Here is a 24,236-nt window from a genome sequence, read left to right on the forward strand (position 1 = left end):
CTGCTTTCAGTCCAGAGCTTGTCTTAGCTCATGAAATACACTGACCACTATATAGTGCGTGCATGTTTACCCTATTATGCTATACCACATATAAAAAGAACCACAAATGCCACGAATAGTACAGTATGCAGATGGACATTTTATGATGAATTTCAGATGAAGTGCATCTATATAGTATTGTACAAATGTCAGGGTTCAGATGTTTTATTTTCAGGTGATACATATAATAATTATATGAAATATACTTATTACAGTATATTACCATTGTGACAACATGGGGAAAACATTGTTTTCATTATAGTCACATTAAATTTGACACAAAAGTCAATACATTTCAAAGGAAAATTAGGTTTATCTGTCCACAATGTTAGTTATAGAAACCAAAAATAGGGTTTGTAAAACATCTGCATGTAACCACAAGTCATAGTCAATATTATAAACCATAACAGGTTTATAACAATTAAAACTGAAATTGTCTTCACCTAGTGTTATCTACAGCGAAAGCACACTATAACTATTTGGAATGGTGCTGAGGACATAATGTTTTAGTATTTAGGCACTTAGATAAGTCTAAAAGAGTTTGGTAGTAGTAGTGTTGGTAGAACAGCAGATGGCACTCTTTCCTCTGGATCTAAATGTCTAATCCAATGCCCTGCAAAGGTGACGAGAGATGCTGCGCTGTAGGATGTGCATTCTTTAGATGAGGTACTAATTAGAGGTTCCGACTCTGTGGGCCATTAAAAGTTATAATTAAAAATGCCAAGGGATCATTAATGGATCATTAAAGATTGGGCCTCAATTTGACTGGGAAGCCTTTTCCGAATACCTATTTCTCTTTGAGTAAAGAAATCTTTCCTACTCGACTCTTTTTCCTAAACAAATCTCCTTTAGGTTTCCAATGGTGACACCATGCTCTTGTTTCACTCCTGATTTTGAAACTATAAGTTGAACATACAGGTATACTACATACAGTATACAATCTTAGGATTTTATAAGCTTACTATAGATCAAATCTCCTCTTATTCTCCTCTTTTTAAGTCTGAGGAAATTTATCTCCCTCAACCAGTCTGTACGACATTCCTCTGAGACCATGAACACATTTGTGTTACTCTTTTTTGGACTCTTTCTAAGGCAATACATTTTTTTCTGTAGTTGACCAAAACTGAATATAGTATTCCAAATCAGGTCTTGCTAGTGCATTAAAGAAATTTAGTTCCCTGGATTTAAAATCCACATTTTTGTTACAGTATATACCCCAACATTCTGTGTGCTTTTTATGATTGCTTACCCACGTTGTCTTGATAAGTAAATAAAACAATCAACATAAACACCCTGATAGCTTTCATGTGTAGCGTCCTACAGCTCAGAAGCAACTACGTGATGTACAGTACGTAGTAAGGTATGTGCTCCTGTTACGAGTAGATCGCCTTGCACTTATCAATATTGAATTTAATCTGCCAAGTGTCAGCTCAATCCATGATTCTGCCCAATTGTCCCGTCTCTTTGTAACTCCCTTGCTGATATTTCTGTGTTTGCCTCTCCATCTCCACCTTTGTATCATTACCGAATTAAGTGCATTTCTTTGTCATAATGTCTTAATCTTTAAATAAACCAGAATCTAAATTGTTCATATAAATCAGGTAGAGAAACAGGCCCAAAACAGATCCCCTGCACACACCCTCGCTCATCTGCCCAGATAGAGTTTATGCCTATTAAGTTAACTGACTGTTAATCAGTTCTCAACTCACATACATACAGATGCAGCCGTCTAGAATGCACAAGGTGTCATTCGGTATACCGTTGTATACCACAGAGTCCCGGCCAACATAAAGTAACAGTGCATCATGGCATTTTTTTTTTAAAATATGATGCAGGACCGCACTGCAATACTCTGTAAAATGTCACTCGCCACTGAAGGTCTGATTTATTGTGCCACCTGGTAAATTACCACAGCTGTGTGTTTGTCAGAAATATTTATACATTATTAAATGTTTATTAACTCATTAGTGCTTTCTTGCATCTTAGTCATATTGTATGTATACTGTACTGGTGGCAAAAAAATCACTAAATACAGTGATTACTTTATTGAGACAGGATGCTGTTACCACATTGCTACCACAACCCTAGAATGAAATATTATTATTATTTATTATTATGATCATTATCAAAGAAGCAAATTTCCTACAGTACAGAAACGTACAGTAGATAACACAGTGATTAAAAAAAAACACATCAAACAAATGAAGCAAAAAGTCCATACAAAACCACTCTTAGACAAAAATAGCATTTAATCTTTCTGAGTTATGTAACAGATGACAGTCAAGATTGCAATTGCCATCTGAGGCGCTAACAATTGTGAAATTCAAGCTCTGTTAGAAGAAAACCTGTCACAAAACATGAAATATTCTACATTCGTTTTGATGATACGTATACATCTCAGTTACCATATGATAATTCATTCAGCACTATATAAGAACTTTAGGTTTCTACAAAAAATGGTTTACACAGAAAATTGTATGTCAGTCTGCTAAAGACATAAATGTGAGAAAAAATTGCGTTTCAGCAAGAGAATGATCAGGCATGAATCCCATTGAGAATCTGTGGAAGGACTTGAAAACTGCTGTCTATAAGCAACCCCCAAGCAATTTGAGAGCCCTTGCACTAGAAGAATGTGCAAAACTTGCACAAAGCCAGTGTTACAAATTTGATAGAAACTAGAATAATGTCTTATCTGCAGACAAGCAGATATAAAAGGTATCTGTATATTTTTATTTAATATTGTCTATGTCTTATCTGTACTTCAGTTAGTACTATTTACTCTATTCTAATATTGATCTATTATGTATTATTTATTTCATTCAAGTAGTAGCATTTATTCTATTCTAATAAATAGAATTTAAGTTGATTATGATCACACATTAAACAGAAATTCATATTTCAAACAGTAATGCAGCAAACAGTGCTAAACAATTGCCTTACATCCAAACTTTCTTTAACAGGATTCATTGTTCATCATCATAAAACAAATCCTCAAAAAATGTTCTGGCACAAAACTGCAGATTACACAACCCCAGACTCAAACATCTGAACACCCCAGGAAATCTTAAGCAAACATCAAATTTACTACTCAATAAGACTGGTTTACGACACAGTGATAAATATTTTGCTTAAAAAATCATGTCATTCTGTGGGTCCTATTATACTCTCCCACTTTGCAATTGACCAACAACAGTCTAATTGATGTAAGTCTGATGGCTACTGTTAAATTTGCAGTTTGCTGCACCATCTATAACTCCAAGGTCCTGAGCCACACGGCACCCAAAAAACACCAAAAAAAATCACATAAGTATTACATGATGCTACACCAGAATAAGCACCAACCTCTCCATACTGGTAGAGTTCCATGACGATCCACACAGGATCCTCCTCAATGATTCCGATCAGCCTCACAATGTGTGGATGGTCAAGTTTTTTCATGATCACTGAAACAGCAATCATACAGAAATTCATGGATTCCAAATACTGTAACAAACAGCTGAATGCATGGAAATATTAAACACACTCTCACAAAATAAAAACTGAGTTGCAATGGGTATAAACTACACAACAAGTGAAAAAAATAATAATTTGAATTGATCATATTTTGCTAATGATCATACTTTGCTAAAGAACAGAAGAACCCTGTAAATGATTCCCTTTTTGACTAATGAATGTCACACACTGATGAAATGGAAACATTTGACTCAAAATATTGAATTCAAAGATTTTAAATTTAAAAATCTCGATTCAGATCTTGAAGTTGTGGACTCAAGAAGTGAAGATCTGAAACCCACTTTGACATTCTAACATGATCAAAGTGAGGAAACGTTAAAATTGAAAACCTGAAAAATACTATAAAACATCAGTTCGAATCAGGTAAACCAAGATTAATAAACTTTGCGTATTTTGTGACAGGCAAGTTAAGACCCTGGCCTACTTACCAGCTTCACTCATGAATTTCTCCTTCACATCAGGAGAACAGTCCTTGCAGGTTTTCACAGCAACACTTATCCTCTCTCCCTTCTGAAAAAAATAAAAAAAGAGGCTGACTCATGTAAAAATATGCCCTGCTAAATAAAATTAACACAAAGGACCATTAGTCCATCCACCCAATTTCAATAACAGGGTTGCAGTAATGGAGCCTAACTTGACAGGCAATGAGCACAAGGTAGGACACACTCTGGAAAGGATGACAGACACACATAAGGGGGACAATTTGAAGGCACCAGTTAGCCTATATAGCACGTCTTTTAACTGTAGGACGAAACCATCCCAGTGAGAACCTATGGAGAGACAGGAAGAACAACTCCACCAGGAAGGCACTCAAGGCTAGAACTGAACCCAGAACTCGAAAGTAAGCAACACCAACCACCATGCCCCCTAACCACCCTATCTAAAGACCACAGAGTATATCTGCATTTACTGATATGCTTGTTTTAAAAAATGACGCAATCATTCTTATTTTATACAGATGGAGTCAATAAATGATTAGAAATCTATCAAGCTCCTTAAAGAAAGAAAAGGAGAGACAGAACTTCAGCTTCTGATGGACTGGGAGAGTCACAGCTGCTCGCAGCTCCTGTCTACCAGTAGCCGTGTCTCTCCCTGTAAATACACTAACACCGACTCTCCAGTAGTGTGGAAGCTGAGCTGGAGATTAGCTGCTCACCGGTGCTCTCTGGCTGAGCCACAAGTCCTGTATAACAGCTGAAATCCTGTCGACTGCAGGAAGAAAAGCGGAATGACAAGCTACAGATGAAGCAGCTTGCGTCATGACAGCTGTGGACTTCATTTTTTTTTTAATGTGGATGTAGATTTCTGTTGTTATTGCTCATTCATAAGGATTAACCTTTAGTGTTTTTTTTTCCTTTATTTTTTCAAATTCAACATACAGAGCACTAAAGGTCTAGGACAGCTTCAGAAGCTTTCTCTCTGTCATCGTATGTTTTGCCCATTACAGATACAAATATCGTATTACATAATAAGAATTCAATCGTAATACCATTTAAAACGAAAGTGTGTAACTTGCCTTGTCCTTATAAACTCCTTCATGCACCTCCCCAAAAAAGCCTTCCCCCAGAATCCTCCCCAGGACAATATCATCTCGGGAGATTCCAAATTTTATAACTAGAAGAGAAGAATAACATTTATTTTTTTATTTCTCCTAAAGTGTTTTTATTCTCTACTTTTTGAAGTCTCAGAATTTTTTTACACTTAGAAATAGGAAATCTAACACCGACTCTTCAGTAATGGAGATGAAGCAGCTTCATTGGATATTTGCTTCTTTCATTATATTACTGTGATTTCATACATATATTCTAACATATTAAAAGGGTTGTAAAGAATATTTAACTTTTTTATTTCTTACCGGACTTTGGCCGTTCATCTGGTATCTCCGCATAGATGTCAGACCCTGCCACATGGAAAATAAATTGTAATTGGTTTGGCCTTATTTCTAGTTGTTTTCCACATACAGTATAGTATATGCTGAACCTTACTGCAAACATCAAAGAAATTCATCAATTTAAACATTCAAATCCCTATACTGAGCAAATGGCAAATTATAATAGAACAGTCAACTTTATTCTGAACTGCCTGGCTTACCATTTTAAAGAATAGAGGAATCTTAAATAATTCTGGAAGAAAAAACATTTTCAGCAAAAAGGTCTTCTTTTGAACATTTTTTAATAGAAGCTGTCTGACACATACCTACGCTCTCCCTCACAGTAGTGTTGGATCCCATGTTCTTGTGATCACTGGTAACAGAAAGGCAACATTACCAGCTACACCAAATATACCACCCAGAAATCCCCAATAATACTGGGTCAATCTGCATTCATTTTTAATTTTCAAACTATTACCATGTGGTATCTCAAGGAAGAGCACTATCTTTCTCATAACGGCTCAAGCGAGATTTCACCATATGCAAGAAGAAAGAGCACAAACGCAAGCCATTTCTGAGGTTCCTCTTCTTCACAAGCTAAAGTAAAGCTCAAAGTCTGCTGTACAGAGCCCGGCCTTGAGGACTGCTAGCTACTACTCTGAATTTGAATGTGACGTCACAATCATCGAGACAACACAAATTCAGTCTTGTATTATCTTTCTATATCTCCTCTGGTTATCTCAGCAGGATTCTCAGATCCTTCTATTTCCCGACAAAAAGGATGACTGCATTGGCAGACAATTTTTCAGCCCCAAATGGAAGGACAGATGGGTTAAAATACCAGCTTTACCAATGGGAAGAGATCCCTTAAAAGAGGGGTGTGTCCCATGCATTTATAAATTAAATCTTCAAAACAATAAGGTTCAGATTTCAACCTGCAGCTGGTCATGACAGATATGCCTTTCAGGGATCTCAAGTAATAGTTATAAATGAACTTTCCTTCTATCTAGAGAGCACAGGAACAAAAATTTTTGAAACATTATCAGTGCCCTTGAAATATTCATCCCTGGAAATAAATACAGTGTAGTACAAGACCACAGCTGAACAGCAGCAATCTACTGTAGGTGGTATATGGAATAATAATGGGAAGTGTGTGCTTCCCAATGGCTCCTTCTCTTATGTACACAAATTGTCATGCCAGAAAGAAATCAAAACAAAGCTGAATTGGTCATCTACCAGCGTGTCTGCAAGAGTCCTGTACAATAAATCCAAATGTAAGTCACGCCCATTTACCACATGGTTTTAATGACCTTTATAAGGGTCCCCATATTAGAATTTCATCATCATACCTTCAACAATTTTCTTTTTACATTACACTTCAAACATACATCAAAGTTTACCTTATCCAGTTTAGCTGTTATCCATACTGTATACAGTACAGTACATTTTCAACATGGTCAAAGGGTTTATGGTATTAATATGAAAATGCTTTATTCCACTAAAATTATCTTTTGTAAGCCTACGTTTAAATTAATTTTAACTGTACATGATTTTATATTATGGATAGGTGTTGGGGCACTATCAAAACAACTAATATTGATGAATGTAGGCTTATTGGCATATCAAGGGTGCAACAAGGTTAAAGATTGCACTTTTTTCTCCTACTGCTCCAGCTACACCTTTATCCTCACATGACTGATATATATGGCACTTATATGATATATTTGTATCAGTCATCATTCTAAAAAAGTGGTAAAAAATTAAACTTACGCTGTAGGAACAGCTGGAAGAGAATTTCGGAAATCCTTGTCTGCAAAAAAACAAAATAAAGAATATGATAAAGAAGTCCTATCTGTCTTGAATATAGATAATATGTTGTACATGTTCTTTTCAAACTAACGCAGATCCTCTGTATTTACATTTTTTTGGCATTACATAGTAAAGATCAAAAGGCATTAATCTGTGCTAAATGCATCTAACCTGGTAAATATACAGCTAAAGACAGATGTTTGCAAGGTTTAACAACGGAAAATAATTGACTACTGTTCCATAAAAAATGAAGAGAACATACATGAAAATTAACAGTATTAGTATGAAGGCACAGCGTAGTAGCACGATGAATTGCTTGATTCTTGAAAAGGAGAAGAGGGAAAGGATTTTGCTGTTGTATTTTGTAATTCTGCTATGTTGATATATTTGAGAAAGAGGGTAAAAAAGTCATTGCTATTACAGGTGTCTTTCAAAGATCGATTCTAAGCACACTATCCAAGTTACTGTAGCTTACTAAAGATGTTAAATCACCTGACTTGCAGCATCCTGAAAAGGATGAAACATCTTAGTGGCTTTTCAGATAGTTGGTTTTTTACATCTGCAACCCATGCTAAATATATAAGGCTGAAACTAAATCTTGTTCTCTAGGAGCCTGCTGTGGTTTCAGACTGCAGTGAAACCAATGTACGCTAGCATTCTTCTGAGTCAGACAAAAAGCTCATTTGCTCTGAAACAGTACTGTAGTATTATTTGTAAACTTTCTTCCTGTGTCGCACTCCACAACAGCGTAAAAACATACTACAATTCTTCTGTTAAATGAGACTCCAAAAAACACTATGTTGGTCATTAGTTAAGAACTAAGAAAAATTATTGAATTTCTCAAGAATAAAAAAAGCTAAGATAGAGGAGAAAAATAATAATTGAGGACACGGTGTGCTTAGGAAGACATCAGCTGCCTTGACCACTGGAAAGTGATGGATTACAATTAAATGACCAGTCAGTCTAGGCTAAGCATCTACAAAGAAAATTAAAATGGAAGGGGGAGAATCCAAACAAACTCTGCAAGGGAGGTACAGCTAAATTATGGTCAAAGTGAAAACTCCAGAGAAACCTAAAACATCTAGACTAAAGACTGGATAAATGCTTATAAAATAATGCAGGAAATATCGAGTGGCAGGAGTGGGATTCGTGAGTGGCATCACTTCATTAAACTACAATTCAATGTTTAATGGAAAACACTAAACTTGAAGAAGCTGCTTGTGAAAAAGACCTACAGTAGGTGATTCATAAATTAATGGGGCACACTCTATTAGGAATCTTTTCTCAATGACATAGCTCCCCCCCATATTCACCTTTATAGTGTATAAAGTGTTTCTCCCTGTGATTGACTGCCATCCTATCTATGTTGTACTCTTGTGCTGTGTTCTTCTTGCATGAGCTCTGGGGTGGTGTGACCCTCATCAGGAATAAGTGGTATATAACTGGTAACCATCATGGTCCAGGGGTTGATGCAGGAATATGTTTTGTTTTTCAGCCCCAACCAACATTTTTGTGGAGATGGGGTACATGTAGTGGAATATTAAAGCAAATAAATTATAGATTTGACAAAAAAGGCATCTCAGAATTTTCTTTGTAACAAATTTGTGAGCACTCAACAATGTAGAATTGTACAAGTTATTGTGACATTATTTCTGATCCTTGCATTATATATTTAGACTTAATCTTTTTTACTTTTCAGTTGGTAATTGCCAATTGATAATCAATCTCACAATGTATGTGCTCTTTGTCTTATAATACCAGTCTCCTGACAAAACTTTAAATTTTAAGTTCAACTACAGGACAAGTCAAACTTAAGCCTTCAAGATGTTAATCAACTGATCAAGTATTTTAAAGTATTTTAATCCAAAATGCAATTTAAAGACGTTTGAATGTAGCTGCCTCAACCTGAAGGCTTCAAAAAGAAAAATAAGTTAATTCCAAGCTGAAAAGCAGAAAGACAAAACGCAACATTTTGATTTTTCTTCTACTATTCAATATGGAGTTTACCTTTGATTTCTCCAAATGTAATTTACACCAGTTAAACATATTTCTAAACGAATCATTCTTTCTTTTATTAGAAATTACTTGTTAGTGGGCAGTGTTACATAACTCCTGTTTTGTTCTCCATGAAAATCTGGCATCAATTCAACTTTAGAGAATTAAATGTGAGCCTGTAAATGTAACTTTAACTTGCAAATTTGCCAGCAGCCATATCACCCAGCAACTCACCACTGGCAACCCACTGAAGCTAAGCAGTTGTGAGTACCTGGATGGGAGACCTCCTGGAAAAACTAAGGTTGCTGCTGGAAGTCGTGTTAGAGGGGCCAGTAGGAGGCGCTCACCCTGAGGTCTGTATGGGTCCTAATGCCCCAGTATGGTGACAGGGAGATTATACTGTAAAAAGGCGCCGTCCTTCAGACAAGACGGAAAACCGAGGTCCTGACTCTGTGGTTATTAAAAATCCCAGGGTGTTTCTTGAAACAAAAGGGGTGTTACCCCTGGCATCCTGGCCAAATTTTTAATAATCCCCATCTATGAACTGGCTTCATCACTCTGTTCTCCCCCCCACTGATAGCTGATGTGTGGTGAGCTGGTGCTGGTGCACTATGGGTGCTGTTGCATCATCCAGGTGGGGCTACACATGGTGGTGGTGGAGGGGAGTCCCCATTACCGGTAAAGTGCATTGAGTGAAGTGTCCAGAAAAGTGCTAGATAAGTGTAAGAAATTATTATTATTGATGTACAAACAAGTTAATTACTAGATACAGGATATAGTGATATAACAATATACTTTCTGCATGCAATTTTGGAAACAGATATTTCACAATTCTTAAAATTGCAAAAATAATAGTAATCAAGAGCCTAATAAATTTATAGTAATATGATTCAAAGTGGTAGAAATAGCACTATAGCAAAAACTAAAAACGATTGTGCCTGTAGATTTTAATGACTGTTGCTCCACTAGAGGGCACCAGCAGACGATATCGTGTAAATCAACGTAATTTATGGAAATTATGGTTTAAGAATCTGTGCACTAATCTTGGTATAATCGGACCATTTGGAACATTTGTACTATAACATTTTCTATAACAGGTTATAGAACCATTTCAACGATGCACAGTTATAAAACACAGAACAAGAAAAACAGCTACTGTTTATGTTATTTCAATATTAATTTTGTGTGTAAGCACTGAATGGTTTGGGGCACGTGTAACAGCCATGTAAATTTCTGCTGATATCACTGTGAACTGCTAGCTTACTTGAGACTCTTACATAGCCAAATAATCAATAAAAAGCATAGAGTAAAATGCATCCTTTTGCTGTTTCTCTTACCTCCAAGAACAGCCTTCACTTTACAAAAAAGTCAGCTATAACTTTAACCAGTAGACATACTGTGTGAAGATTTTTAAACAGGATCAGTTAGAATTTATGCATTTGGTTACCCTAGACCCTTCTAATGAATAAACCTCTTGTAGTATTAAACAATTATGACAATAGGATTAACTTCATTTTCAGAAACAAAGGGTGAGGGCTTTTAAATCACAGACACTATACAACAAAATGGAGACAAATTTCACAATATCTCTCAAATTGCTAAGGCTGCACAGACTGGTGTGAGAGCATGATCCCTTAATTGTCAGTTAGGAGTCTTATAAACTTACAGTAACAAGAACCGCTTGACAGGCATGTAATTAAAGTCTAATTTTGGGTTCTTTGTATTAGGAACAGGGTGCGAAAACAGAATGCTTTCCAGTATACAAGCACAAACTACAAATATTTTCTTGATGTTATAACCATTGGTTTTATAGTAACATGGGATTTTTCCATTTATGTAAATTCCACATACATTTTATCCTTATATTCATATTATTTTGTAGCTTTACCTAGTACATTAGAAAAGGCTGATTAGTATTTCAAGAATAGATCAAATGCACTCTACACTATTACAGGAAGAGTCCTTTAGCATGAATATTAACATTATTAACATGTTTGAGTATTTCAAAAATAAGGACTCTCAGATTGCCATCTGATGAAAGAATGTCAGGATCAACATGCATCTGAAACTGTTTAAATTTTGTAATCTATTACCACCTCAGGGATTTTTAGTTGTCTGCAGAAATGTAAGCTATATTGACCAAGTTGGCTGTCATATGTCTGAAATTCAAAGGCCCAGAAAGTCAAGTAAGTAACAGGAGAGTGAAGGAAAAATGTCAATGGCTGTCTTACCTTTTCTTGGCCTTACAATCACCGACGTGTTAGCTCCATTCTCTAACCGACAGTAACCATCTATAAGGTCGGCCATGTTCTCTGCCATCGCTAGGTTAGAGGTATTGATGGACAAAAGCTAAAAAAACACACATTGAGCGCATGTAAAGCGACCAGCACATAGTGTGAACTCAGTATATATATATACAGAACTCAGTTAAACAATTTCCGCAATGCACAATTATAACACACATAGCATGAGAAATGTTCAGTTCAAAAACAAGCCTTGTGGCCCATCTAGCTCCTTTCATAGTTAGTAGCTAATCATTCTGATCTCATCCAGGCGTTTCTCAAACAGACAGGTTATCGGCTTCAACAATGTGGCTGGGCAGTGTGTTCCATAATGCTGCAAAAGAGTACCTTCTAGGCACTGTAGGGAAGCAATGAGAAAGGCAAATGGCATGCCGGTTGATTGTATGGAATTAAAATCAAGGAATTTTGCAAAGAAGTGTGACCAGATACAGTCATGGGATTAAAGGAACAGACAGGCTGGTAGAAATTAATCTTGTTAGTCTCCAACAGAAAAGACTACCAGGGGACCTGATTCAAGTATTCCAAATCCTGAAAGACACTGACAAAGTGAATCCAATGGACTTCTTAAAAACCAATACTGAAACACAAACCGGACAACCTCAGTGGAAACTAAGGGAAAGGGCATTTAAAACCAAGAACAGGAAGCGCTTCTTCAGCCACAGGCTTGCGGGAGTGTGGAACAAGTTACCCAGTCATGTTGTTGAAACTGCTACTGTGGCTTCTTTCATGAAATGGTTGGATGGATCAATTGAATCAATTAGTTACTAAAAAACAAACCATAAGAGCAAAATGACCCACTCTTTTTTCTAAACATTCTTTAGTTCTGAAGACAATATGGAAGTATAAGTCTGAGAGGCGCATAGTCTTAATTTGTATTCAATAATATTATCAATGTCTGTGAAATAGCTGGTTTACTACCTGCTTGGCTCCAGTTATCTCCAGGTGTAACTGCCCTCTGTCATTGTCCTGTAAGGAACACTTAATGCTTCTAATCTGTTTGAACTCTGCTAAACAGATGGCCTGGAAAACAAACGAATAATTGTTTTTCATTATTATTCCAAGCCATAGAAGGTCAGTGCATTGAACATTTGACACTTACAGTATATACAGAACATACTGTATGGAGAAGAATGGCTTCACACCATCAGTTATACATGAAGCTGGCAGAAAATAAACTGTACACTTTTATGTAAACGGAGCATTAATGGTTTGGCATTACCATTGAAGTCCCTGTTAAAACATAATAACAATTCATATACAGCAATGTTTCAATCCTATAGGTTTATTACACTTACAGTGCCTTGTAAACGTTTGCAAACAACATTTTGGGACACAAAAGACTTTGTGGTCAGACAAAACAAACACGGAACTTTCTGGTTTAAGTGCAAAGCCCTGCATCCCTCGCAAGCCAATCATTGTGCCTCACTCAGTCAATAACATGCCTAATGTCAAGTGTTATGGTGGCAACATTGGGTTATTCAGTAGTTCTGCTTCTCTTTAGAATGTACGGAGAAGCTAGTCAGGACTGATAGGAACATACTGTAGATGGAGTAAAGTACTGCAAAATCCTAGAGAAACACCTGCTTCAGGCATAAAACTGGGACAAGAATTGACCTTTCAGCATGACAATGATCCAAAGCAAAAGAACAAAGCTACATTGGAGTGGCTTAGAATAAGTAAATTAATTATTGAATGGCACAGTTAAACTCCTGCCTGAAATTTACTTTGAATCTGTACAAACTGTCCATAAACAAAGCAACTTGGGAAAGCCTGAGCAGCTCTACCAGGAGAATGAGCACATATTGCATGAAGCCGGTGTGCAAAGTTGATAGAGACGCACCCAAAAAGACTTGTAACTGTAAAAGGTGGCAAAGGTTCTTCCACCAAATACTGAGTTTGTGGGTCTGAATACTTATTCAATCAACATATTTCTTATATATTATTTATATTTTTTTATATTGATATTTATTTTGTTGACATTTACTGTAATTTATCTTACCCATAGAAGACTTCAGCTTGAGCATTCAGGTATTGAATGAAAGTTAAAAAATGTTCATACAACCACAGGCAGGGTTTGAATATGTTTGCAAGGCAATGTACTGTACATCTGTGTTTTAAAACTCCTAGGCAACAAAGTGGAGAGGGGAGGAACATGCTAATAACAGTTAAATCACCAAAGTTTGCCTAAAGCAACACTGATTGTGTTAAACACTTAAGGGTGTGCATACTGTAAGTTTTATATCTCAGCACTATCAGTTCAAAGGCATTCCACGTTTTACTGGCCTATGTGCAGACACTGTTCCTTTAGCCATCACTGTCGTATACAGCTGGAACAAACCCAAAATCCATCTGCAACTGATTTTCAAGCTGAATGAAATGCTCACCACTGCCTCTTTATTTGAGCGCTGGCGAATTCCTTTTGGTCCAATAACCAGGTCAACTGCAATACTCCAGCCTTGCTGTGAAGGGGAAAAGCAAAATGGCACTTTTACTATCTTGTCATGGTTTACTTCAAGAGAAAGTTTACCTTCAGAGCAACAGCTGTCCGGAAACAGTGTCAGATCTTTTGCAATTCAATCAAAGATGCTAGGAAAGTTGGCTCTAGAACCAATGCAGTCTGATGAAGACACTGAAAAAAAATCTTTGGTTCTTCTTCTTTGTTGAAAAGGTGAAGTAACATTTGGCAGCGTTCAAGTTAGATCTGGAGAAAATGATTGACAAGGAAAAAAAAAAGAAAATAAGACAGAGACTCACCACCAGCTCACAGGGGTAAACCTCCTCCTCAAAGCTGGAGACACTGCTCAAGGTTTCAAAGAACTTTGCAATGCACTCATCCTCCTTCAGTGTGGCATACTGCTGGAATGTCTGCTGGATCATCTTCCGCAGATGTTTGGGCTGTTACAACAAAACAACACCCAGAGTTAAAGTAAATAACTACATTATACAGAGGCATAGGCTTCTTACTTTTCCTAAACCTTCAGAACAGGGTTCTCTATAATTCTGTGTCTTTTCTTTTCTTTGACAAGTAACACATTGCAATAATAATTGTTTTTAGTAGCAAAGCAATTAAGAAAACACCTAAGATGATGCCCATCTTAGAACTGCTTCAAGGATACTGTAGATACGATTTTTTTTCGTAGTTTTCAGGCATGCCGTTAATGACTTTGCTGACCCTTTCAAGTACTCAAAGCAAATAATTCCAAGACATACAGGTGAAGTTATTTACTACAAGTGCACAAATAATTATCATGCTAGAATTCTCTCCTTTCAAATGCTAGTTTCAACACCAATCCTTATAACATATTTTCATGAGAAAATAACATGACATCACTCAATGATCTTTTGGTTGATTAAGTCTATGAATCTACTACTAAAAAATTTGCTTTGAAGCTCTGAAGGGACACACGGAGCATACTTTACATGGTGTTGATTAATTAAATTTACTGTGCTGCATACTGTATCTAAATAAAACACTGAATTCGTTAAAGAAGTTAATTCTCTGAAACCACAATAAGTCAAAAGAATGCAAAGAATAAGAGAATAAGAGAAAATAAACATTTTATTAAGCAACAATATTTTAATAATTTTGTAAGAAGCACATGACATCATTTAGTGTAATTCTAAGTACATAAAGCCATGCTGACATCAGTCCAAGTGCTACTTGTTAGAGCTTCATTGCAATTTTTAAAATTAACATTGACATTTCCTCTTATTTATAAAAAATCTAACACAAACAGCACCAATTCCAAATATAAAATGCATTTCAAACCACTTCTATAAAAATTCCCCTTGTAATACTTTTAAACGTTCATATTTTTTGTGTTTTTATTAATCTTGAGACATGAGATATAAAGTATTTTTTTGCATTTTTGTCCCAAAAACTATTAGATTTTAAAGCCCACTCATATTTTGTTCCAATATAATGAAAAAAACAAACAGCTAGCTGTACTGTCTTTGGCTGAAGTTTGTCTAGAATTAGAAATGTAGGTTTGATTACCAAATCACATTTCTTTTTTACATTTGACTTTCTATTATCACTTTCTGCTTCCATTTCTCAACTGTAGCCTTACTATTTTCACCGACAGCAGTAAGTATGCAATACTACAGTACTTTTCCCTCTGCCAGTGGGATTTCAAACTCATTTTTAATTGCTAATGGAGCCTACAATTAACATGAAAAGGATCAAGCCAAGGAATACTGTTCTTATTTTGTAATTAAATAATCACGTCATTTTATACAGACTAGAAGGTAACGTGGACCCAGGTTTTAAGTTTCTTTCAAGAAAGGACTATAGGTAGTTTGAGCAGCTTGTTCAGAGTAAGAACTCTAGCACAGCCTGAAGTCGTATGTTTAAAAAAAAAAACTCTACATTTACTAATACTTGCATTTTCTTTATGCTGTGCTAGAGTTACAATTCAATCATAAATATTTCTTCCCAAATATTTCTTTCACATTACCTTCATACTGTCCATCAGTTCTTTTGGAAAGAAGAGATCTAGACCTACATCCTTCCTAGAAAATGAAAAAATGAAGATTTGACAAAGAGATTGTAAAATGTACTTTTTCTCATAATATTACATTGATCTGCATTCAGAGTTCAGTATTAAAATGGTATTAAAGGGATGTATAACTGCATATTTCAGTCACAAGGATGTGGTGATGTTGCAAAAACGAGGTTAAAGTACATCATCATTTCCTATTCCCAGTATATTGTTGATTTACTGTATTCATTTATATTTTTCTATTAATCTTGTATACACATTGTATATAGTTTCATGCACATCCAGTTTCACCACATTGATTGTTACTCATGATATAATTAATAGGTTTCTGCATAACCTATTTACATGGTACAGGACGTTTCCATAATTATATGGGACATTATTTAATGTTTACATGTAGATCAAGGTATGATTTTCAGTTGCATTCTTACCCAAATGAAAATTTCAGAAAAAAAATGAATAAAATATCTTTGAATATTGTATAAAAAACCGAATAATTTGTGCTTTACCTTAGGAGACAGTCAGTAATGCAGACTACTAGATGATGCTCACCTAGATATCACACATTCTTTCAGAGTAGTGAAGGACTAAAATGGGCTGATTTTTCACAGTGGGTGAGCTGTCAATTTAACAAATTTGTTATGGACATTAAGAAAAAACAGTTCTTGTGGTTTAATTAGATTTTAGGCCTGCAATAACAAAGACCAGATGAGAACGGTTTTCATGTGTTTATGTGCACTGTTGCTATTATGGAAACTTGAAGAGCTCCCCCAAACCACAGATTCCATTTACCACCACAAACAATACACCATTCCCCAGCACACATGAACATAAGCACACACAAACACATACAGTATATGTGCTACAGCTCTAGATAACTGCATTGCACTTACTCCAGCAGTTCAAAATTGGATTTCTTTTCCAGACCTTTAGCATTCATATCTTTATAAAATCTCCTGTTGGTGGAAAAAAGAGACAAAAGTACAGCAATTTAAATCACTAACGTGATAATTCTCAATCTCTGAGAATATTTACCTTGATTCGTCCTGATATTGCTTTATACAATGTCTCTCCTGCATACTGTACATCATTGCTTTTCTGATACAGTCACTAGAAGAATATAATGAATTGCATAACATACACAGCTGAAAAGGGGTGAAAAGAAATTAAACACCCACCACACAAAGGTATATTTATTTATTACTTACATAATAAAAGCCATATCCAAAGATGTACAAGGTTAATTACCTTTAGCCAAAACACTTATGGATGGAAGATTTCTGACAAATTTTATCACTGGTTTAAACTTCATCAACACACTTCACTGATATTGAGTGACTATGAATATACAGAGGATAGAGTTACAGAGTTTAGGAGCTCAAATGCTAATACTCGGCACATGGTAATATCAATCACAGTATTTATAGATAATTAGATGTGCTGGAGCACTTTGAACTCAAAGGTTTTGCTCAAATGCACTTGAAATGCAAGGCATGAATAAAGGGAGCTAAAACAATAAACTTCAGGGGATTCTAACGTGTTGATCAGTCTTTCCGTGCCTTTCCATGGACAAATTAATTACATGAAAAGCATTACAACACTAACAGTAGGAAAAAGGGCATACTGCATGCATATGCAATCCATGATTTCAAGGACTTGTTAGGTCCGAGCAGCTCATGAATAGTCTGTCCAGCAGGACTGTGTTTTATATCTACTGTATTACCTTAGCTAAATGTGCAGAGCTCTGGTCTTTTAGGTTCAAGTTAAATTATCATAAATATTTTTGTGAAATAATCCAAAACTAAAAACAATTTCCAAACATCCTTTTCTTTGCTGGAGCAATTAAACTATATTCCCAAGACCTACTGCATGCATAACCATGTTAATATATTTCCTTTCAAAAGCATTTCAGCAAAAATAGAGCATACAGAAGAAGAACTGAAAAAGATTACAAGAAAACAAAGTAAATAGATTTGTGAAGCAAGAAAAAATCTCTTTTTTTTTTACTTTGAAATCCTTCAGAATGTTTTTCATACTGTCCTTTGCAATATTGATACTGTAACAAGAACCCTTTGAAAGAAAGGGCCTGAAAGGCAAACTCACTGTTACCTGATTTCCAGACACCCCAGCTGCAAAGCCATCCCATCACTCACTTTGTTTGCACAGCGCTGCATGTAGTCACAGCGAACCTGCACAGGGAGAGCAGCAACCACAGCTCAGCATTTTCAACAACCAGCCCGAAGGCTCTTAACAAACGTTACATCCACGCCGGACTGCACTTGACACTTGAGACAAAAGTCCAAGTTCTTTACAAGGCCAGTTAAAGAAGTCTCTTCACCTGCTTTTCTGTAAGTGCATAAATGAATGACTTCCTTTCTCCTCGTGTAAAATACTGTACTGCGTTTATCTAGCTGGTTCAACGGTTCCAACTTTGTGTGTCATGTAACCAAAACGGAAACATACAAATCATGGTGTCTACTTTGTGCCATAAAAATTAAAAGTATAAATAAATTCATCAGCAAAAAAACTAACATTTTACAAAGATAAAGAGCTTGCTTTTCTCCTATATTGTAACACTGGAGTTGTCATTTCAGCTGAGAAACTCAAGGGCCATTTAGATTGTAGTGCACTTGCTGGAGTAATTTGAGTGAAGTAATTTAATGGTATAACAGCTACAGTATGTTTCACCTAACCCTAACTATAACCCATCCCCCTCTCTGGTCAGAAGTCCAGAACCTAAACACATGGATACTGCCTTTTTTCATAATGTGACATAAGCCCACATTATTTTACAAAATGTCCAGAAATATGTTACTGTTTTTTCACACTTGCTTTCACACATTTTCCAAAAAAAACCCATCATCTCCCATCAGACATGTTTGAATACTTAATGCAAAACCCTGAATCACCATCTCTTTAAATACTATTTTTTTCCTATTCGAAGATATATCAACTGCTGATTGCTTGTCATTCAAAAATGATTGTATCATGTGCTCAAGGTGTGCAAATAATATGTGCTGTCAGTTCCAACGTAACTAGAGCAACAGTAACACGTCACAGAGATAATGCAAGCAGCTGGTTGTGTTTTCTAGTTTAAAGTTGCACCAAAGAGGTAAACTGCAGCATCAATTGCCAGAATATTTCAGGCTCTGAAATTTAAACCCAGTGCACCATACTGGAGTTGTAAGGTCAGTTTTACAGAAATTGCTGATTTCTCAATACTGTGGCTTTGTGTTTGCATTGAATTGAATTGACAGGAAACTCAGCAGCGGTGGTGTGACAGGGCTTCCACTGCAGAGCATGATTTGGTCCTAGCGAAGAAGTAAAGGTTTATTCCATGCTGAAAAGAGAAGGAAACACAACATTTCGTCTGTGGAGCCTTCTTCGCATGTCAGGGCTCCACAGCCAAAAACGCTGTATTTCCTTTCTTCTCGTGTCAGCATGGAATAAACCTTTACTTGTACCTTTGCAGCCTACGCATACTGAAGCAGCTCCCTACTTGAACTACTCTAGCGAAGAAGTGCCAACCTAATAACCGAACTCTCTTCAACAAACAGCTGGATGAGATTACTGGATCAATTAACAACTAATTACCAAAGCGCTAGGTACAGTAGGTCGAATGGCCTCCATTCCCTTTCAACCATAACTGGCCAGCTTTTGAAAAACCTCCAAGTAACCATGAAGCAGATATATCTGGTGCCTTCTCAAAGAAAAACAAATGCAACAGGAATACTTTCAGGTAAGTGTAATTTTAGTACTGTACTGCAGTACAGGTATGAAGAGCAAGAATTTGTACAGTATGTGAGCATGGGTCTGTGTGCATATGTTTTTGCTATGCAAGACATTTCCTATAATACGATAGGAGGGCCACTGATCACTGATTGTGACCACTGATCTTTAAAACCCAGCAACTCACATTAGTTCTTTTTCAGAGAATGTTGGATTGTGATTGTTGCGTTGACCAACTGCCAACACAAGATGAGAGTCTGCATGCTGATGAACAGGGCTTGAAACTGGCCATACGTCAACACCATGGCCAGCAACATTACTGGCCAGCAACCCACAGCCAGTGTGCTGGGGCAGAATGTTAGAGAAATAATGGTCTGTGCTGCCACTGTGGAAAATGTGACACAAATTACTGCTAGGGCCATACAATGTATTTTCTGCATGCATTGAACAATTGTCTTCTATGTCCAAATACTGGTATTAATTTTGTTCTGGTCTGGGACAACAGAAACCTTCACTATACCCCGGCAGTAAAAAATGCAGCACATTCAGAGTTCATCATGCTATTCCTGCTATCCTATTCTCCACTAAACAGTTCCCTAGAGGGAATATTTGTATCTGTAGGTGAAAGGGGACTGTATATGACTGCCAACCTTATGACCTCGTCACCCTCATCTAGTTATAGATAAAGCACACAAAAACATCACAGTGCAGTAGTTGCAAGGGTGGATAAGGCACTTCAAGGGATTTTCCCATGGTGCCTTGCTACTGATGTCATCAAATGCAATGTGGATGCAAATCTGTGACCTCATGCTGACTTGATCAAAGATGATTAATAGTGCTTAACATTATGCATATGCATAATTTGTTATCATTATTTTATTCATAGTAATTTAAACCCCATTATTTAAAAATTATGTATCTTTAGTTAATATTACAATTTTTGTGAAATAATAAATATGTTAAGTATTGTTTAATGTTATTTTGGTTCAATGACTAAAATGAAAATTCAAAGGTTTTGACTGTGTGGTGCTATTTACGTCCTTTAAAATGCTGTGTTTATATAATTATATATAATGCTTGCCTGGTTACTAGTGTTTGACGCTCGAACAAGCAGTTTAGGTTTATGTACTCAGAAGTTTACACTTTAGCCCATTGACACGCTGTAAAATGTGTCAAAGCACGTCTAAAAAAAGTAATGCTAAATGCAACCAGAGCGCTTTACAAGTAAATGGAACAGTTTAGTTAGAATAAAAAGAGCAGCCATACAAAAATCTATCAAAAGAAAACAAGCTTACAAGTTAAAAAACGGATAACAGCAACTACAGCAATCCCCATGGTATTATTTGCAAGCAGTATAGTAAACTAATGTTAACAATGCACTGAGAGAAATGCTCTCTTGAATTAAAATTATACTGTACAGGCATTTAGATTTTTAACTGAAGTTGTAAAAGAACTGAATAGAACTGAAAGAACTGAAGATAATACAGTGTCTTACTCATTAAAGCCACTACACAACTGTGGCACAAACAACATGCTGAAGACTAAAAGATTCACCACATTTCCAGTTTTAAGTTCAGCATAGAAAAATCTGTTTTTTCAAATGTATACCTTAAAATCCATGTTTGGCAACAAACAATTGTGGTAAATGTCATGAAAATGACCTATAGGAAATCCAAGGAAATTTCTATTTAGATTACATTTGTAAGGGAAAAAGAATCAATATTTGTTACACTAATAAACATGTGATGTTTTGTAAAGAGAAAAGCAAATTTATAAAGAGATTTTTACTCAAGCAAACCCTTCTCTGAGGTGTAGTGTAAACATGATTCTTTAGCCATTATTGCAAATTGCAACATTTCAAAATGAACAATTACATTTAAAAATTGTTCATAAGTGTATTTCATGTGTATACCTGCCAAGAATTGCTCAATACAACAGTTCTGCTATGATTCTATTTTGAAATGAATGTTAAGAATGTTAAGAATTATTCTAATTACATTTTCATTCATTTTTTAAAAAAGGTAATAAATGTATTATGAAAAAATGTAAATTGCAGTACATCATCACTTTTTCTTCTCTGAAGAAGAAAGCAAATCATGCATTTTTTATAATATTATATTATTAAGAATGTTTTCCAAAATACTGCCTCAGAGTGTCATTTTTTAAATTTCAAACATGTATAAGAAATTAAAATACATTCCTGCAAACTGTAAGTAATCCGTATTGAGTCTTTCAGTCTAGAAAATAACAAATACACAATGCACAAGTGGCTTCAGTACAAATATTACATACAAATAACTTTATATTTATTACATAATATGGAAACTGAAAATTAAGCTGAAAAATGTACAGGATTTTTTTTTCCACAACAAACAGATTTCAGGTTTTTTTTTTATGAACTTAGCAACAATATTACACACACACTCACTTCATAGCTAAGGATGACATTTTGCTTCTAAAAATCTGCCTTTTATTACTTGTGTTGTCATATAAAAAGGGCCAAGTAATAAAAAGAAACATTACCAATAAGTTATTTTATTTCAACTGAGACTTTAAAATGTGAAAAGAAGTTCTAATATTAGGTCTTTACTACCAGAACAGACTGCTTTTCCTGCTCATCATAAAAAGCTTTCTATTGAAAAAATTATATTCAAAATACTGTATACTGCACCCACAATAATCAAGCAAAATATATTCTACCTTTAAAATATTTTGGTGCTACAGAGTGTGTTCACACCTCCCCATCTCTTGTCTTTTAACACAATTGATAACACTTTAGAAAGCTTAAAGCCAGATGAAACACAATTTAGTCATTTTGTAACAGGAACTGGTGAGATGATTTAGTGAGTCGATCGTGACTGAACTACAGATTATGCAATACATCAGTCACACACCGGATCAAGCCTGATCAAACCAAAAATATGTTTTAAGTTTTTAAAAATTAATTTTGTTTATGACAGTGCAATACTGCCTATAGACCAGTAGATTGGTCAAAGAATACCGTAAAGTACTACAGGTATGTAGCAAACTGTTGCAAAGGGTACTACACAGACTGACTAACAAGTTCCATGATAGAAGTCAGACGTTTCAGTCTCAGTTATGCAGTGACTTATCTATACCAGAAGCTCCCCTTTAATGTAAACCACAAAGCAACAATACATCGGATATTGATACTATATCAGGATGGCAGGTTAAAAAAATTAATTAAGAGACATCCGGAAGAACATCATGTTTAATCCAAATTTATGGATTGACAATGATAAGGATGGCATTGTACAGTAGTTGGTGGGTTATTTTCTGTAACCTAACAACATCCCCCACTGTTATGAAAGACATTTATGATTTAAAGAGAAAACAAAAGCCTAGGTTGGACTTCTGGCCTTTTCAGTATGAGTGTCTTTATAAAGCAGAACTGCTTATGACTCGGTATTTGAAAATCCAAAATATACAATGAAGAAATGCACCCACCTGTTGATAGAAGTACAGCAAAGTGGTTCTGTCCTCCTTAAATTTCTCAATAAAATTATTTGGTATGTAACGGATTCTCAGGTCATATCTGGAACATTGGTAAAAAGAAAACAAAATAACCAAATGATAGACAAGTATGTCAGTAAACTCAACTACTTTCATTGTGATCTGCTAAGAATGGCTTGATGAAGATCACCAAAGTCTTCCTTTGATTAAGATTTAACTTTGTTCACTCTTCTGGTGTGAGGTACCACTAAAGCCTAACACAGAAAACAGAACATTACCTCCATTCTGCCTCACAGTGGCGCTGTTCATATTTCTGCACTACATCCCCTACTGTCAGATCCGGGTGCAGCCAGTAGATTTCATCCGATTTCAAGTGCTTTAGCAGGAGCCCATAGCAACCCGAAAACGTGATGTTGGGGCCCAACCTCCCACTGCTTAGGATGGAGTTAATGATCTCCTGCAGAAAAACACATTCCATTTCCTAAGGGAATCATTTCAGGTTGACATGTTCAAGAATAACCATCCTGAGTTTCCTGCACAAAAGCACCATAGACATTACTCAATGTTCTTCAGTCTCACGTGCATGCCAAAGTAAATTAGGACAGATAAATTAGGCCTCAGTTTTAATGGGCCACTCTAATGAACCAATTAAGAAAGTGGTACATCCCTGAAAGAAAACACCATACCGAAAAGATAAAAAGAAACTCGTAGACAACCAATTAAGTTGATCATCAGGAAAAGTATGAAATGGGCTAAAAGAATCATTTTGTTTTGTTTGAAGAGATTAATGTTAATATCAGAAAATGAGTGTATTATCAAATATAAAAGCAGCATCAAGTAAAAAAAAATAAGGAAAAGCAGTGTGCAAAGCAATTTCACTCAAAGCTCAGAGAAAGAAAGCATCAAATGTGTTATATTTTGCTATAACATTAATCACAGTCAGTTTATTTATTCTATTTTTCATGGATTCACATCCCTGTGTGAAAACCTGTCCATACAAAG

General features: G+C 35.7%; 1 protein-coding gene across 4 annotated transcripts in view; it reads right to left on the reverse strand.

Moving 5' to 3' along the window:
- Window positions 1-24,236, reverse strand: part of ptk2ba (protein tyrosine kinase 2 beta, a) — an 80,129-nt gene that overhangs the window by 30,516 nt on the left and 25,377 nt on the right. For all 4 annotated transcript variants that reach the window (XR_015935484.1, XM_088626426.1, XM_088626425.1 and 1 more), the window contains exons 3-17: window positions 23,513-23,691; window positions 23,229-23,316; window positions 18,141-18,220; window positions 16,925-16,987; window positions 15,987-16,041; window positions 14,284-14,424; window positions 13,914-13,988; window positions 12,448-12,549; window positions 11,458-11,575; window positions 7,193-7,232; window positions 5,749-5,795; window positions 5,408-5,452; window positions 5,069-5,166; window positions 3,981-4,062; window positions 3,382-3,482 (exon numbers count right to left, since the gene is read on the reverse strand). Coding sequence is in view for 3 of the 4 variants with exons in the window: in XM_088626426.1 (XP_088482552.1) it covers window positions 3,382-3,482; window positions 3,981-4,062; window positions 5,069-5,166; window positions 5,408-5,452; window positions 5,749-5,795; window positions 7,193-7,232; window positions 11,458-11,575; window positions 12,448-12,549; window positions 13,914-13,988; window positions 14,284-14,424; window positions 15,987-16,041; window positions 16,925-16,987; window positions 18,141-18,220; window positions 23,229-23,316; window positions 23,513-23,691 (1,314 nt within the window). In the remaining variant the exon portion in view is untranslated. The remainder of the gene's footprint in view (window positions 1-3,381; window positions 3,483-3,980; window positions 4,063-5,068; window positions 5,167-5,407; window positions 5,453-5,748; window positions 5,796-7,192; window positions 7,233-11,457; window positions 11,576-12,447; window positions 12,550-13,913; window positions 13,989-14,283; window positions 14,425-15,986; window positions 16,042-16,924; window positions 16,988-18,140; window positions 18,221-23,228; window positions 23,317-23,512; window positions 23,692-24,236) is intronic.

The sequence above is a fragment of the Lepisosteus platostomus genome, chromosome 3 (assembly GCF_059453375.1).
Source record: "Lepisosteus platostomus isolate fLepPlt1 chromosome 3, fLepPlt1.hap1, whole genome shotgun sequence".
NCBI classification, from domain to species: Eukaryota; Metazoa; Chordata; class Actinopteri; order Semionotiformes; family Lepisosteidae; genus Lepisosteus; species Lepisosteus platostomus.